This window comes from Colletotrichum acutatum, assembly GCF_030867785.1.
Source record: "Colletotrichum acutatum strain CBS 112980 chromosome Unknown BDZ83scaffold_108, whole genome shotgun sequence".
Taxonomy (NCBI): domain Eukaryota; kingdom Fungi; phylum Ascomycota; class Sordariomycetes; order Glomerellales; family Glomerellaceae; genus Colletotrichum; species Colletotrichum acutatum.
The window spans coordinates 90310-104628 of record NW_026849102.1 but is presented as its reverse complement, the minus strand read 5'-3'; the positions used below and the strand labels follow the sequence as shown (position 1 = coordinate 104628).

General features: G+C 54.9%; 6 protein-coding genes across 6 annotated transcripts; 3 read left to right on the top strand and 3 right to left on the bottom strand.

Annotated features, from left to right (window-relative positions):
• Positions 1-374: 374 nt before the first annotated feature.
• Positions 375-1130, top strand: BDZ83DRAFT_655328 (uncharacterized protein; the record flags this gene model as incomplete). The annotated part of the gene is made up of 1 exon (XM_060510793.1): positions 375-1130. The coding sequence occupies one exon, from the start codon at positions 375-377 to the stop codon at positions 1128-1130; it is 756 nt and encodes a 251-aa protein (XP_060360887.1).
• Positions 1131-1514: 384 nt separating this feature from the next.
• On the top strand, positions 1515-2730 carry BDZ83DRAFT_633938 (nucleolar protein,Nop52). The gene is made up of 2 exons (XM_060509062.1): positions 1515-1750; positions 1874-2730. The coding sequence occupies exons 1-2, from the start codon at positions 1699-1701 to the stop codon at positions 2560-2562; spliced, it is 741 nt and encodes a 246-aa protein (XP_060360886.1). The 5' UTR covers positions 1515-1698; the 3' UTR covers positions 2563-2730.
• A 330-nt stretch (positions 2731-3060) lies between these two features.
• Positions 3061-4885, bottom strand: BDZ83DRAFT_722592 (diacylglycerol kinase catalytic domain-containing protein; the record flags this gene model as incomplete). Its single annotated transcript, XM_060512483.1, has 4 exons — positions 3061-3414; positions 3509-4527; positions 4593-4649; positions 4717-4885. The coding sequence occupies 4 exons, from the start codon at positions 4883-4885 to the stop codon at positions 3061-3063; spliced, it is 1599 nt and encodes a 532-aa protein (XP_060360885.1).
• A 2230-nt stretch (positions 4886-7115) lies between these two features.
• Positions 7116-8731, top strand: BDZ83DRAFT_29591 (anthranilate phosphoribosyltransferase). Its single transcript, XM_060502219.1, has one exon. The coding sequence runs from the start codon at positions 7254-7256 to the stop codon at positions 8502-8504; it is 1251 nt and encodes a 416-aa protein (XP_060360884.1). The 5' UTR covers positions 7116-7253; the 3' UTR covers positions 8505-8731.
• On the bottom strand, positions 8655-11911 carry BDZ83DRAFT_633927 (tetratricopeptide). The gene is made up of 3 exons (XM_060509061.1): positions 10617-11911; positions 9456-10568; positions 8655-9398 (listed from the first exon to the last, which is right to left on the bottom strand). Exons 1-3 carry the CDS (start codon positions 11518-11520, stop codon positions 8959-8961), a joined length of 2457 nt encoding a protein of 818 aa, XP_060360883.1. The 5' UTR covers positions 11521-11911; the 3' UTR covers positions 8655-8958.
• A 655-nt stretch (positions 11912-12566) lies between these two features.
• Positions 12567-13450, bottom strand: BDZ83DRAFT_29571 (caffeine-induced death protein 2). The gene is made up of 2 exons (XM_060502217.1): positions 13303-13450; positions 12567-13245 (listed from the first exon to the last, which is right to left on the bottom strand). The coding sequence occupies exons 1-2, from the start codon at positions 13367-13369 to the stop codon at positions 12722-12724; spliced, it is 591 nt and encodes a 196-aa protein (XP_060360882.1). The 5' UTR covers positions 13370-13450; the 3' UTR covers positions 12567-12721.
• Between the last annotated feature and the right edge of the window lie 869 nt (positions 13451-14319).

Genomic DNA, 14319 nt, shown 5'->3' with positions numbered 1-14319 from the left:
ATATTCCAAAGTGGAATACGGTCCAGACTGCAGCATCTTGCCTTTTCCGAAAAGAAGCATTTCTCTTTTTATACGCAGTCGCACTTTCTTCCAAATACATCACGAGTTTAACGGCAACTTGTACCCATCTCGAATATTAGCAACCTCAGAGCAACACCACACTCCTGGCCATCCATCGCCGACGTCACCTCTACGTACGAATGACAGGAGTAATTGTAATAAACTTTACTCTCCAGAGTTGTTTCCGGTGACAAGATCACTGTCAAGGCCGAGCACATCTGTGACTCCTGGTCTGTCAGATGAGCGCTATTATCAAATCTTCCTCAGAACGATCCTCACTGGCAGCCGGCTCCATGGATTCTCCCAGCACTACAATGGCTAACAATAACTCAACCTACAGAGGTCTCAAGGTCAGTCTCTTCCCCTCATTTGCAAGCACAGGGTTCCTCGTGGAAACATCCCCATCAAAACAATCGCTTTACTTGTTCAACCCGTTCACCAATCCAACGCAAGCACTGACGATTAGCAAACACACACAGTTCGTCCAATACGACGAGAAAGAGCACGAGAAGCTCTTCAAGCAACTCATGGCCGATGACGAAAAGAAGGCCAAGGAGCGCAGACTCGAAGGCAAAGACCTGATCGCCATCCTCATCACCTCCCGCGAAGAAGCCTTCTCCGAGCTCGCCCACTTCCAAATCCGCACCAACAAGGTTGCCTTAGCCAACAAGCGCGAAGTCGACATCCTCCGCATCAAGATTTCCCAAGCCTACGATATGGCGCACTTGAGCTACGCCCAGGCGCAGGAGTACTACAATCACATGGAAAACTACCGAAAGGAAAGCGAGCGCAAGGACGCCGTCATTCAGCAGTCGCAGCATGAGTTGGTGACTGTGCAGGCGCAACTCTATCAGAAGACACAGGAGGTAGCGGACCAGCAGAGTCAGTTGGATGATGCTGTGGCCAAGAACATGGAGCTTCTTGCTCAGTTGGAGGATGTTCGCAAAAAGGTTGACAGAATTGTAAGAGCTTCGGGCGTTTTATCACCTTCTCCGTCGATTAGTTATGATCAGGAGCGCAGCATGACGGATACTTTGATCAGTCAAGGTGACCTATATGATGGTCTCTAATGGAACCTGAGAGCATAAGGACTTGGACATGTTCTGGCTTGAGAGCCCTGGCTTGAACTGGTGTCACATACTTCTGGAATGGAGTCTGCCCCATTTGGCAAAGTAATAACACTACTGACTGGCGATCAAATGACTACATAACTTTCAGAGAAGAATCCTGATGTTCCGTGATGTCCCATCTCATATCATTGTGAATCTGAAGATCTATTTATGGCATCAATAGGTCGTACCTTCTCTGTGGCTCCGAAGTCGTCAAATACACAGCCACACCACCGAACAATCCAGACCGATACCGCCACACGCCACGTCTTTCCCCTGCATATCGATGGACCCACCTCCTCAAAGGCGGTCACCCAATCGAGTTACCCCGGGACCCTCCCACACCGAGGATCGGCGGGGCAGTTTTCTCGGTGAACAACAATTTTATTCTCGGGAACATCCCACCCTGGTTGCACCCTTCGTCGACGGTGCATAGAACAACAGTCCTGCCCGTCGCAACTCCAAGAGCACGCGACACCTTCAATTGAGCTACTCCCACCCGCTCAAACACCACACAACATCGTCCAAGATGGCGTCTCAAGAACAGAACATGCCGTTCATCAGGAACCTGGCCTCCAGCGGTTCGTTCCCCCGTCGCATCGCATCCTGAGTCTCATACCTCCCACTCCGCCGTCGCAAACCTCCCAAACTTTCCAAACTAAAGCCCTAGGACAACTTCAGCTAACTCCCTCGCCTCCCTCTAGACCGCAAACTCCGAACCCAAGCCCTAACCTCCCTCCAAACCTTCCTCGGCTCTCACCGCGCCCTCTCCCACCTCGAAGCCCTGAAGCTATGGAAGGGCCTCTTCTACGCAATGTGGATGTGCGACCGCCCCATCCCGCAACAAAACCTCGCCTCCGAGCTCGCGGCGCTGACAGCCTGCCTCCGCAACGACGACGTGCCCACCTGGCTCGCCGCCTTTTGGGAGATCCTCTCCAAGCAGTGGACGGATATCGACGTCCTCCGCATGGAGAAGTTCCTCCTCCTCGTCAGACGCACGTTTACCTCGGGGTTGCAGTGGGTCAAGGAGGGCGAATACGACGAAAATAGGGTAGAGGAATTGTTGAAGGTGTACGGCGAGTGGCCGTTCGAGCTCGAGGGCGATCTGAGAAAGGTGCCTATTGGGCTGCGGCTTCACGGGCTTGATATCTGGGTCGACGAGCTGGATCGGTTGGAGATGCTCGAGGAGAAGGACGCCAAGGCGGTGGCGTTTGCAAAGAAGTTGAGCCAGCTCGTTGAGCCGCTTAAGAAGTCGCCCGTGAAGACTGTGCGAGCCAAGGCTGCGGTCGTGGTTGAGGACGAGAGGCTGCCGTGGACGGAGAACAAAGCTACCGAGGAGGCGGAGGCGGCGGATGGGGATGATGACGAATGGGGCGGCATTGACGATCAGTAGAGGGGAGGAAGCATTCCCTTCTTTGTGTGTGTCTTTGCATGGGATGGAGAACACGGCGTTCATTGGATTTTATAAAAGAAAGGGAGGCATGTCATTTTTGATGTAAGGATTCCCCGTGGGTTTCTGTTCCATGGGAAGCGGTGGTGGGAACCAAAAAGAGAATTCAGATATTATGTGCAACGCTGTACTCTATAGTATACAGTGATATCCAATGGCTGTCCTTTTTACCAACCTGGCCGCCTGCTCTTCCAGCCTAGCCCGACGACGGCTGTACTCTTCCCGTCTTGTTCTATCTGGGTATCTCGACTTTTGAAGAAACAAATCACTGCTCACTACTCCGCTTCCGCTTCCTTCGTTTATGGTCCAAAATACCATCAAACAATATCTTGGTTGGCCTTCTCAATCTCAATCCCAGCAGGTGCTGTCCTGGGATTGGGTGTGACTCTCGCCAGACGCCAATTATTGTCTCTCTTCCCTTCGCAGTCCGGGTTCGATCTCTTAGGGGAGGGACATCTTCTCCCAGCCTATTGGACCAGGAGCTTCGTACTTGCCGCGCTTCGAAATGACCCTGCCAAGACCGTGGTGGATCTCGGCCTGGAACGGCTCAAACGGCACCTTTTCACCATCGATGCTGATATAGCCGTCTTTCTGGTTCTTTGGAATGATCCTATAGGCGGAAATCTTGCGGTACGATACCAAACAGTTGTCAAAGAATTTGCCATTCTCTACAGACATGAGCATGCTCAGCTGGGCGCCGACTGACATGTCTCCGTCGATGCAGACAAGGTCCATCAGACCGTCGTTGGCGAGAGCAGCCGCGAAGAAGTTGGCGTCGGCGGCCATGTATGCCATCTGTGGTTGTCAGTACTTGGTTGTTGCGAGGGATGGCTTCCAAGAGACGGGCATCTCCAATCAGAAACCGAGAAAAGCGAGGCAGTATACTTACATTTCCGCAATAAAAGTTGCCCATCTTGTCATGGGGTATCAGTTCCCACCCGTCTGGCAGATCATCGTTGATGGTGCCGAATCTCAAAGGCGGCAGGCCCTCCTGGTCACCGAAAGGGCTCGATACAGCATCAGCGTTCTCCGCTCTCGGAGGCTCGCTGGCACCTGTATGTGTTACCGACGCGCTGCGCGTGTACTCCTTGTAGTGCTTCTTGACGCCAGCCTTATCCTCGATCTCGACCTTTACAGCCAAGTCGCAGGGGTAGCACTTCTTTTCGAATATCCTCACCAGGAAGCCCCAGGTGAAGCGCGCGCCACCCATCCACCGCAAGTGCTCGGTAGCCAGGTCGCTTTCGGCCACTACGCCAAGAGCCTGGCTCAAGAAACTGAGTGTGCGTCGGTCGCCCTGTGTGATGCTCACCAGGTCCATCGGGGTCTCAACTCCCTTGACGATAGCGAGAGCGCAGATCGACGGTCGATACGAGCCGTAGAGATTGCAGCTCATCGCATTGCCCGAACCGCAGGGGATGTGCGAGACAGCAACCTTGTGCAGCGCTTGCGACGCGTCGGGCCGCTGACCCAGACCATTGAATACCTCGTGAGCCAGCCCATCACCTGAGCAGGTGACGATTGTGTCGAACGCGTCCACGTCGACTTCCCGCGCTATTTCAAGAGCCTGGCCTGAGTAGGTGGTGTGCTCCACATCCATGGGCATGCGCGCCGCCTTGAACAGAGGCTCGACGTCTACGCGCCACTTCTTTTCCGCGCCCCCCGGTCCAGCATGCGGGTTGACCAAGACCTTGGCCCTCTTGCATAGTTTCGCCGGTCCGTATGCCTTTCTCATGAGGGTATCGATCCAGGACTTGACATCAGGGCCTTCCGCGTCATTGAGGGTAAAAGTCCATATCGCGGCCTGTACTCGTTGCTTGCCGGCCTGTTTCGCATAGTCGATCGTGAGGGTCTCTCCCGTCTGTTCAGCCCAGAGGACGTTGTACAAGGGGACGGTCTGCGTCGAGGGTGCTGCATATTGCGGACTGGTGTTAGCAAGCTGGGAATGGAGGCCACGGAGGTCAATGACAACGGACCTGATGCGCCAAACCCAGCAAAACCGCAAGTCCGGTTGGCTTTGTTCGCTGTTGGGTCTTTGAAAGGGGGTCAGCTACCCGAGCGCATCGCTACGAGGTAGGTATATTGCAGGTTCCCACACACCATTCAGAAGGAGATTCTCCGAGGTTAGAGTCAAAGATTTGTTGTCGTCGACCTTGATCGTCTCTGGTGGGCCGTTTCTAGAGGCGGGCTTGCCGTAGGATTGGGAGGACTCGGAGATGGACTCGGTCCCGTTCGGGGCCGTGTTGTGTTCCCCTGCGAGGGTGGCCATCGTGAAGTTTGCAAGGATGAAATAAGCGACAGACGAGCAGAAGCTGGCGGGACAGGCTGTTCACGTCAGGCGAGAGACAGAGTTATAGGCGAACGAAGGTGACGAAGATGCAAAAGGAAATCGGTCAGTGCTAGCAGATGTCGCGACGAGACATTGTAGTCAGTCGTTGACTAGTTATTGGTAACGGACGCTACGGCGGCTGTTGTTGATGGGGTGGTCACAAGCTCCCAGGGGTTGCAGGAGGGAAGAGAAGAGAAGACGAGAATAAGTGTAAATTATTACTGCGCCGTTGTACCAAGCCGTAGGAGGAACTTGGGAAGAAGGGCGTTGGCGCAAGCGGAATAGGAATAGTTGAAGGGAGTTGGGCTAGGAGGAGGCTAAGAGCACGTCCCGAGGCCCGTCGTTGACGAGGGAGGATTGAGGTCCAGGAAGGGAAATCGAACTTTGGTGCTAATGGTGCTGGTGAAAGGTACCTTGCTGTGAATCTGTAGGCCCAAGCAAAAGAGTTGAAGCAATACCAGGGGGGGAAGCAATAAGCAACAGGAAAGAAAGTTACAAGAGTACAGAACATCCACCTAAGCCGACGCCCTTCTGTTGCTGCGCTGCAGGAAGGATGGCATGGTCACCCACCGGCAGCGGCAGCACGGATGAATCGGAGATTGAACCTCAGTCACGCTTGATTCAATAGAGCGCTACTTTGGCTGACACTACACAAACTGCGTGGAATATATGTACCTCCATAATGGGGCAGGCATTGATAGTAGAAGTACGATAAGGTAAGCAAGCGCAACTCCGAGGAACCTGGCACCATGAAAATGAGAATTTCATGGCACGGATGCACGCTGCAGCTGGCCAACTGTTAAGGGTACTTTAGCACTTTAGGTACTGAAGCCGTTACCCTTTACCACCCGCCCAGGACCTGGAGATAATGCGAGGGGCCCGCGGCGCCCGTAGCGGCCACCTGACCATGGCGGAGGTGCTCCCCCGGACGCACATCACACTCGTGATGCAACCGTAGGTACGGGAAGATGCAACCATTCAAGGAGAGGGCGTTGATGGAAACCGAAATGTTCGAGTTTGGGGGGCACTGTGAGGTTGGCATGTGTCTTTGGGGGATGCAACTCCCCGTAAAGTCAGACTAGACAGGTGACGGGAGGTGATGTAGACATCCCAATCGAGGTAGGTACAGCAGGCCAGGGCCGGACCAAACACCTTATCTAGGAGTGGCTTGAGGGGAAATGGACGCCAACAATGCGACACGTCTGTTCATTCGTCTTGGTGGTGTGAGTAAGCCAGCCACTGTCAGTCTGTCAGGTACCGGACGGCTGTAGGACACCGGCGACATAGCTTGCGCGATGCCCGGCTCTCCTGCCTTGGCTGCGCTGGCGTTCCTTGCGTTCTCTGCGCCTTTCTGATGGTCTTTGGTGTCTGTTTGTGTCTGGTATACATCAAAGCTGCTGATGTCATGGTTCCTCAATCCAGGGCGGAAACTGTGGTCGTGCGTGCAAGAGAACGTCGTATGCCTTGGTGAACCATTCATCAGACGATGGGCGAGCGGGCTGCGCGTACTTCATGCTGCGCGTCCAACCGCCTCTTTGCATTGTCCTGGCCGAAAGTAATTTGATTCGAGGGAGAGGGAGAACGCAAGCCTCGACTGGGCAAACAATAGAAAGGAAACAAGGGCACAGCCGCACAATGCCTTTATTGCCTTTTAGTCAGGCAAGTCAGATATGAGTAAGTACGTACCTTAATACGCGCAATGTTTTTGAGACGGTAATATCAACGCTCCACGCGGGGCAAGCATCGAAAACCTACGCGTAAAGAGAATGGCATTCAGCGTCTAGCATCACCAAATTCCTCCAAAATCCCTATTGAAATGCGGATGATACAACTTCCCCCTGTATTACCTAAGCTTCTACTACCTCTACTTTACCCATACTTTACGTCCCCTCCAACGTAGCGGGAGCGGAGATTCCCTTATTGGCGACAGCACTGTTGAGAGCAGGAAGGACACCCAATGAGCTTCCCCCGTGTCGTCTAAATCAGGCAATAATTGACCAATCAGCTGTGGGCCGCAACCTCTTTCGCTCATTTAGCAGAACGATACGGAGTACGTACCTCGGTACCGCTCCAGATAGCGGATTGCTCACATTGACTTTGGGTTCTCTCACATTGAACAACCTCTCACTGTTTGAGGGCCTCTTGACTCACATCTCATTGCTCTCTCGGTGACTCAATTCATAAGTAGATCCCCCCTATTCTATTCCAGTCAATTGATCTCATCTGACTTAACGACAGCAATCTTCATCATCCCAACTCGTCAAAATCCAGAAACAAAACCACAGTCTACACAAAAATCAACCCCGCCATGGCCTCACAACCTCCGGTCGCGGGGTCCGACGCCGCCCTCCCGCTCATCGACATCAAACCGCTGCTCAAGAAACTCTGGCCCGTCCCGGACGCCGGCCTCGCCGTGAGCGCCGATGAGATCGCCGAGGCCATCTCCCACTTCTTCACCCACCAGGTCTCCGACACCCAGGCCGCCTCCCTCCTCATCGCCCTGCACTTCACCAACCTCGACCGCCGCGCCGACGTAATGGCCCGCTCCGCGCACTACATGCGCCGCGCCGCCGCCAAAGTCGACTTTGACGATCTCTCCCGCGTGGTCAAGCAAAAGGCGCTCGGCGCGGGCACCTACGCCGGCGGACTGTGCGACATCGTCGGAACGGGAGGCGATGCCCACAACACATTCAACATCAGCACCACCGCCTCTATCCTCGCCTCCTCCCTCCTGTTGGTCGCCAAGCACGGCAACCGCGCCAGCACCTCCAAGTCCGGCTCCGCGGACCTCGTCAACAACATGCAGCCCCGCCCGCCCGTCCTCATGGCCGTCTCCCCAGAGACAATCTCACAAGTATACGCCGCCACAAACTACGGCTTCCTCTTCGCCCCCGTCTTCCACCCGGGCATGCGCTACGTCGCGCCCATCCGCAAAGAACTCCCCTGGAGGACGATCTTCAACCTCCTCGGCCCCCTGGCAAACCCCGTCGAGGATATCCTCGAAGCCCGCGTCATCGGTGTAGCGAGGAAGGAGCTCGGCCCCGTCTTCCTCGAGGCCCTCAAGATCAGCGGTTCGAAAAAAGCCATGATCATCTGCGGCGAGGAGGAGCTGGACGAGGTCAGCTGCGCGGGCCCGACACTGGTCTGGAGGCTCAGCGAGGCGTCCCCTGGCGGTGAGGTCGTGGCGGATCACTTCAAGGTGCAGCCGAGCGATTTCGGCTTGGGAACGCACCCCCTCAACACCGTATCCCCCGGGAAAGAGCCGGCTGAGAATGCCGAGATTCTGAGGAGGATACTGGCGGGCGAGATGGCCGACAACGACCCCATTCTCGAGTTTGTGTTGATGAACGCCGCGACGCTGTTTGTCACGTCGGGTATCTGCGAGGCCGAGACGAGCAACATGGGTCCCGGCGACGATGGCCAGGTGATTACCGAAAGGGGCCCTGGTGGAGGTCGCTGGAAGGAGGGTGTGCGGAGGGCGCGCTGGGCTGTCAAGAGCGGCGAGGCCTGGAAGCAGTGGAAGGCGTTTGTCGACGTCACAAACAGCTTCAGCCAGTAGAGTATGTGCAACTGGAGGGTACCAGATTATGAGGATAAAAAGTGTGAATATGGGAGTTCAGCCAAGACAAAAAGGAAAGCAAGGAAATGGAACATCACGGTCCCAGCTCGAAATGCACCACGAGAAAAAAAGGTGCTGCTCAGAGGAAATCTAGAGTCTCGTACGCTTTTTTGTAGCCTTCTCTCTTCTATCACAACTTTTGATGATGCAACTATGTCCTTGATTTCGACACATGCCGCAACGAAGCACGCGTCCATAGCCCGGACCTTTACCCAGCCTTGGCTTCCAAATCGCCGAGGGAACAAATTCACCCATGACCGTTTGGAAACGCTTCCCACTGTTCGGGTATCTGACTGCACAAATCGCAATATTGAAACCGGCAACACTGCCTTTATTTCCGCCTGAGCTGGTTCCATATCCTCCGAATTGGCGACAAGGGCGGGGGCTTGCGCTCCTAGGCAAAGAGGCTCACTTCAGGCCACCTCGCGTGCGCCTCCTTCTTGAGTGTCTCCGCCTCACGGCTCCTCCACGCCTTCAAGAGGTTGTACACCTCAGTGGCAAGCTCAAAGGTGGCATCGGGAGCCTTGACGACGTTCGCAAGGTCGGCTTCGGCCTTGGCGCTGTCCTCTCCAAGCACTCTTCGTGTCTTGAGGGCGGCGACAATATGAGTAGGCTTGGTCTTGTTGTTCGAGAGGAACTCCTCGTTGTACTTCTTCAAGTCGCCGGCAGGAGGAGTGAACTCAGACTTGATAAGTTCTTGCACCTTCGCGGGCAAGCTCTCAAGTGCCGGCCGCACAACGTGAGCAAACTCGACAACACGCTCGTGAACACCAGGGTGCGACGCATCGAGCTCGCGGGCAGCGTTCAAAGAACGAAGTGCAAGGACGTACTTCTCTGTAAAGTTGTTAGTACTGTTCAAGAGGTAGGTAGAGGTGCCATGGTCAGACATACTTCGGCGCAGGTAAACATCAAAACCGGCGAATTGGGCGTTGATATTTTGCGGGCTGAATTGCAGAAGAGGGGTGACGAATCGCATCGCCGCGCTGAGGGGCTCGGCCTCAAGGAGCTTCAGGCCGAGAGGGTCTTCGTCCTTCTTCTTGGGCTCTTCGCTGGCGGGCTTGCCCTTGTTAGGATCTTGCTTCGCCGCACGATCAGCCGCTTCCCTCTCCAGGCGCTGTTGCTCTTTCTTGGCCTTCTTCGCAGCCTTCTTTCTCTCAGAGGCATCGTCGCCGTTTGCGTCACCGTTGACGCCGTTCGCCGCGGGGCGGTCGGCTCTCCTGAGGTAGATCGCGACGGCGTCCAAAGCGGCTCTTGAGTAGAAGGGGTGGTCCCGGAGGTGGTCCTCCCACCGGACCATATCCACGTAGGCACGAATCTGGCCCTTTCTCAGGGAAAAGCTGTGGAAATCGAACTGGTCTTCTTGCCAGACGTCGAAAATGTTGTGAACCGTATGGAGGCGCTTGAGGGCCAAGGCATCATCACCCTGGCGAGCATAGGCCTCACCATCCTCAGTAAGGAACCAGACGCATTGCATGTCCAAGAGATCCGCGAGAGGGCCACCGACAGTGTCCGCCCTAGTAAAGAGGCCCACAGTCTTCAACGCCTGCTCCGTCTCGTTGTTACGCAGCTGGTATTTGGCGGCCTTGGTGTTGATGTAGCGATCGCGGGTATCCAAAGTGCGTGCTTTGTCCATAGTCTCGGATGCCTTTTGCAGGTTGCCCTGGTGCTTCCATATCCTGGCCTTGGTCATGGTGAAGTCGACGCTGTCGGGGACCTTCTCGATAGCCTTGTCAACGTACTCGTGAGCCTTGGTGAGATCGCGGCTGAGGTGGTAGTTGTAGTGTTGGGCAAGGAAGTAGAGAGCCGCAGCCTCTCCCTTTGAGCGATCGCCGTTGGTAGCCTCGGAGCGTGAGCTCGACTTGAGGTAGTCCTGGGCGAGAGCTTCGAGGGCCTCCTTCTTGGCAGAGTCGGAGTACAAGTGCTTCAGGTTGGCAAAAGTCGACGGAACACCCTTGTTGAACATGAGGGTCAAGTACTCCTTTGCTGCAGCACTGAAGTCGTCACCTGCTCATGTTAGCACCTGTGAATACAAAGACAGGAATGAACACTTACCAGACAAGAAGTTCAGGGGTAGGCGGCGGGGAGCGTCTGAGCGGGGGAACTTCTTGGCGTATTTCTCGTAAATCTCCTTCCTAGCAGCCGCATCACTGTCGGAAAAGGCGTGAGCGCTTTCCAGACCCTCAAAGTAAGCAGGACGGTCAGCGTTGCGCTCAACAAGAGCCTGCCATGCGGCAATAGCCTCCTCCTTCTTGCCCAGCTTGACCAGGTACTTCGCGCGCAGCTCCAAATACTCGAGCCTGTCAAGGTTATGCTTAGCGGCACTCTCAAGATGCTCGAGAGCTCTCTGGTAGTCGCCCTGCTCGGCAATGATGGTGTTCTTGTACATGACGGCTTCGGAGTTCTCGTAGTCGCTACGGGAGGGCGTAGACTTGAGCGTTCCCTCGTAGGTGGTAAGGACGTTCTCGGCGGCGGACAGGTCACCTGACAAGTGGTGAGCGATAGCCAGTGCAGTCCAGCTCTGGCGTAGCTGGGGACGGGCCTGCAGCATGGCAGTGCGGCTTGAGATGTATCCGGCATAATCGCGCATCTGCACCTGAAGAATGGCAAGATCGCGCTGGATCTGCGTTGACTCGGGCTCGAGCTTCAGAGCGAACTTGTACGCCTTGATAGCCTCCTCGAAGTTCTTGTTGGCGCGGTACAGCAGGCCGTAGACGTGCCAGCAGATGTGCGACTTCATGTCCACCGTCAAAGCCTCCTTGCCCAGAGCAAAAGCCTCCTCTGTCTTACCCTGCGCATTCATGATCAGGGCCTTCATGGCCATTGTGTCGCCATGTTTGGGGTTCTTCTTGAGGATGAGGTCAGCGGACTTGAGACCGCGCTTGTACTGTTTGTCCTCATAGGCGCGGATGACGGCGCGAAAGAGGGAAGCCTCTTTCGAATTGAGAGGTTGCGGCATCGGATCGGTATTGGGCCGGAGATCGTATCGCCGGCACTGCGAAGAAAAGAAGACCGAGTCGTCGAGGGAGAAGCGAGTTTCGCAAGGCTGAAACTATCCCAAAAGTCGCTAGAGATGCAAACTCTTCGGAAGGCTGGTCCGCAGCAGTGTGTCTGGAGGGGTCCTCGGAGGTCAAGGAGGGGTAGCTAGCTGCGGTGGTTTGACGGAACCGAGCTACTGGCTAGGAATAAAAGTAGAGGACGGATAAGATACAAAGAGTAGAGGTCGGTTGTGTCGGGGACCGAGGACTCGTATCTTTTCGAGAGCGTGGGGTGGAAAGTCGAAGATTGGTCGTGTGCGAGTCCACGGACGGAGCTGCAAGTATTCACAAAGGTTTCGACGTAAACGGGTGGGATTCTGGATGGAAGACTCTGGCCACACACATGTTCCAAGGCTGAGCTGGCTGCCCTCCTTGGGGCTCAGGGCGCCGTCTTCGCCCTGCAGCGACCGCCACCACGGTGTCCGTACCATAACTGGACCTTACCGTTTGGCGGGACGGCGGGCTTTTGGCGGGGCAAAATGAGCCGGGCCCATCAGGTCCGTTTTCACCATATTGAAATCGCACCACCAGTGGCCGCATTGTTCTGCGCACGTCCCCCTCGGTAATGGCCAATCCGCCGTTTTGGTGGGGGACGGTCAATCAAGTTCTTGACGAAAGGTGTACCTACAGTTCCGTGTTCCACTGCAATACTGATGCATGCCATGATTCGTGACGCATTGAATAGTTAAAGAAGACCAGAAAGACTGACAGCCTTCATGAGAGACCGCGAAATTAAGGTAAGTTTTTTGTCGGACAAATCTCACCAGTAGAGCTGATCTGTGGATGCTTACCATTGCCAAGTCAATGATCATGGAAAGCTAGAACATGACGCTTCCCCATGCTTCACACTCTGCCAGATGATGAGATCCATGCCTTGAAGCCCCCAAATCTCGTGTGATCTTCAGGGCCTCGGTGCGCAAGAGTTCACGATTTCTACGGCTTCGGCACCTTTACTCTACTTCCTTTCTCGGTCGAGCATTTACTGGCTTGATATTGCTTTGGTATTTGATTTGTATATATCTATCGTTATTCATATGGCGTTGTGTTACAAGGTTGGTACAGGTACGTGGTATACATATGTACAATAATGGTACAGCCGCTGAGAGCGATGCAGTCTAGGGCCTACTGGCCATCGACGTTCCCGGCAGCTCTTGAGCGCCAACTCGCGAGAGCTTCTTCCCACGAGTTCGCCGACTCGCCACATCGTTGCTTGACCATATCCCACGTTCTCGTCCGCACGATGTTCTCCACGCCCTTCTCCTGTCGAATAAGCATCGCGAGTTGCTCTGTCCGGGGCTCACGAGGGAAGAACCGTCCAGAGTATGGATCCAAACGTTCGTTGACAACTCGCTCCTTGTCCTTTGCAGCCTCAATCTGCCGTAATAGAGCCTCCGGATCGTCTGGGTCTGGGCTTGTCGCAACCACTCCGCAATAGTGCAAGACTTCAGCTCGCGCATGCCATGTCGGGAAGAGCACCTGGTCCTTGAAGTTCTGGCATGCTTGTGGGTCTATCTGTCGAGGGAAGGAACGCGGTGTTCGTTGTGAGGTCGAGTTAGGGTCGAAGCCGGCTCGCGCGGGTGTTACGAGCGCATTGAGGTTTTGAGTGATGGAGTCGTCGACCGTGGCACGAGACAGCCTTAGAAAGTCTTGAGAAGCATGTTAGTGTCGAGCATCTACCAGTTCACGAGCATGGTCCAACTTACCCCTTAGAGCTCCTGTCGAGAAGCAGAACTGTGGTGTAAGATGGGGTTGGGCCGGCGGTTGGGTCATGATGTCGCCAGTCGTGGGGTTGGAGCGGACTGCGCCGGTCGTCGCGGATGACGACTCTTTCTTCCAAAGTATGTTCGCCAGCGTGAATATCTATGTGAAAAAGATGCTTGGTTCGGTGGACAGCGATTTCGACTGCGCCCTTCCAGCACGTAATGTATCAGAATTACAAGTCCAAAGGCTGAGTTAATGAAGTGGTGGCCACCGCAAACTCGATTACGTAGACGGAGAGCCGTAGGTAAGCTCTCTTGAGAGCTCGGGGACACCCAGCGGTACGTACTCCTAAGGACGGAAACATTGGAAGAGCTCCGACTGGGTGTCAGTGATGGGCCAATCACTTCTACGCTTGATGGCCCACCTCGTATAATCGAATCATTCAGGCTGGTCAGGTCCTGGTGGAGTCACGGCGGAAGATCTTCGGTGCGGAACGGATGGTCTGAGCTTCACGGAAACGGATCCACAACGCAGCATGCATGGTCCAAGCCTCCGACGTGGGAATTCAGGGATCAACTTTCTTCGTCGTTGGTTTGTCTCTCTGTCTCTCCCAGACTCCCACTTCTCGACCTCCCACCCACGTGTGCCCGCTCAGACCCGACACCAACACTCAAGACATTCTGCTTCAACGCCACGCAGACATTGCTTTAGCGCCCTGTCAGATTTCGATAGTTCGAGAAGCCACGCAATAAACAGCAATCTTCAACCCCGCGAAATCGGTCTTGGATTCGCCACGGTGCTTTCTGACAAGTGTCAACCGCGTCTCCTGGCTTCAAGTTGAATCTACCCACGGATGCCATCCAGACCCCTGGGAAACACACGGACGACGATGCAGTTATCCCTACCCACGTCTAGCGCATGTCAAGGTTTGTCCTTTGCAACCCTACCAATATGGAGCCGTGGGAATCAAGTGCTGTTTCCACCTCCATGACGAGCCGGCCATCATCTCCCGGTTGATC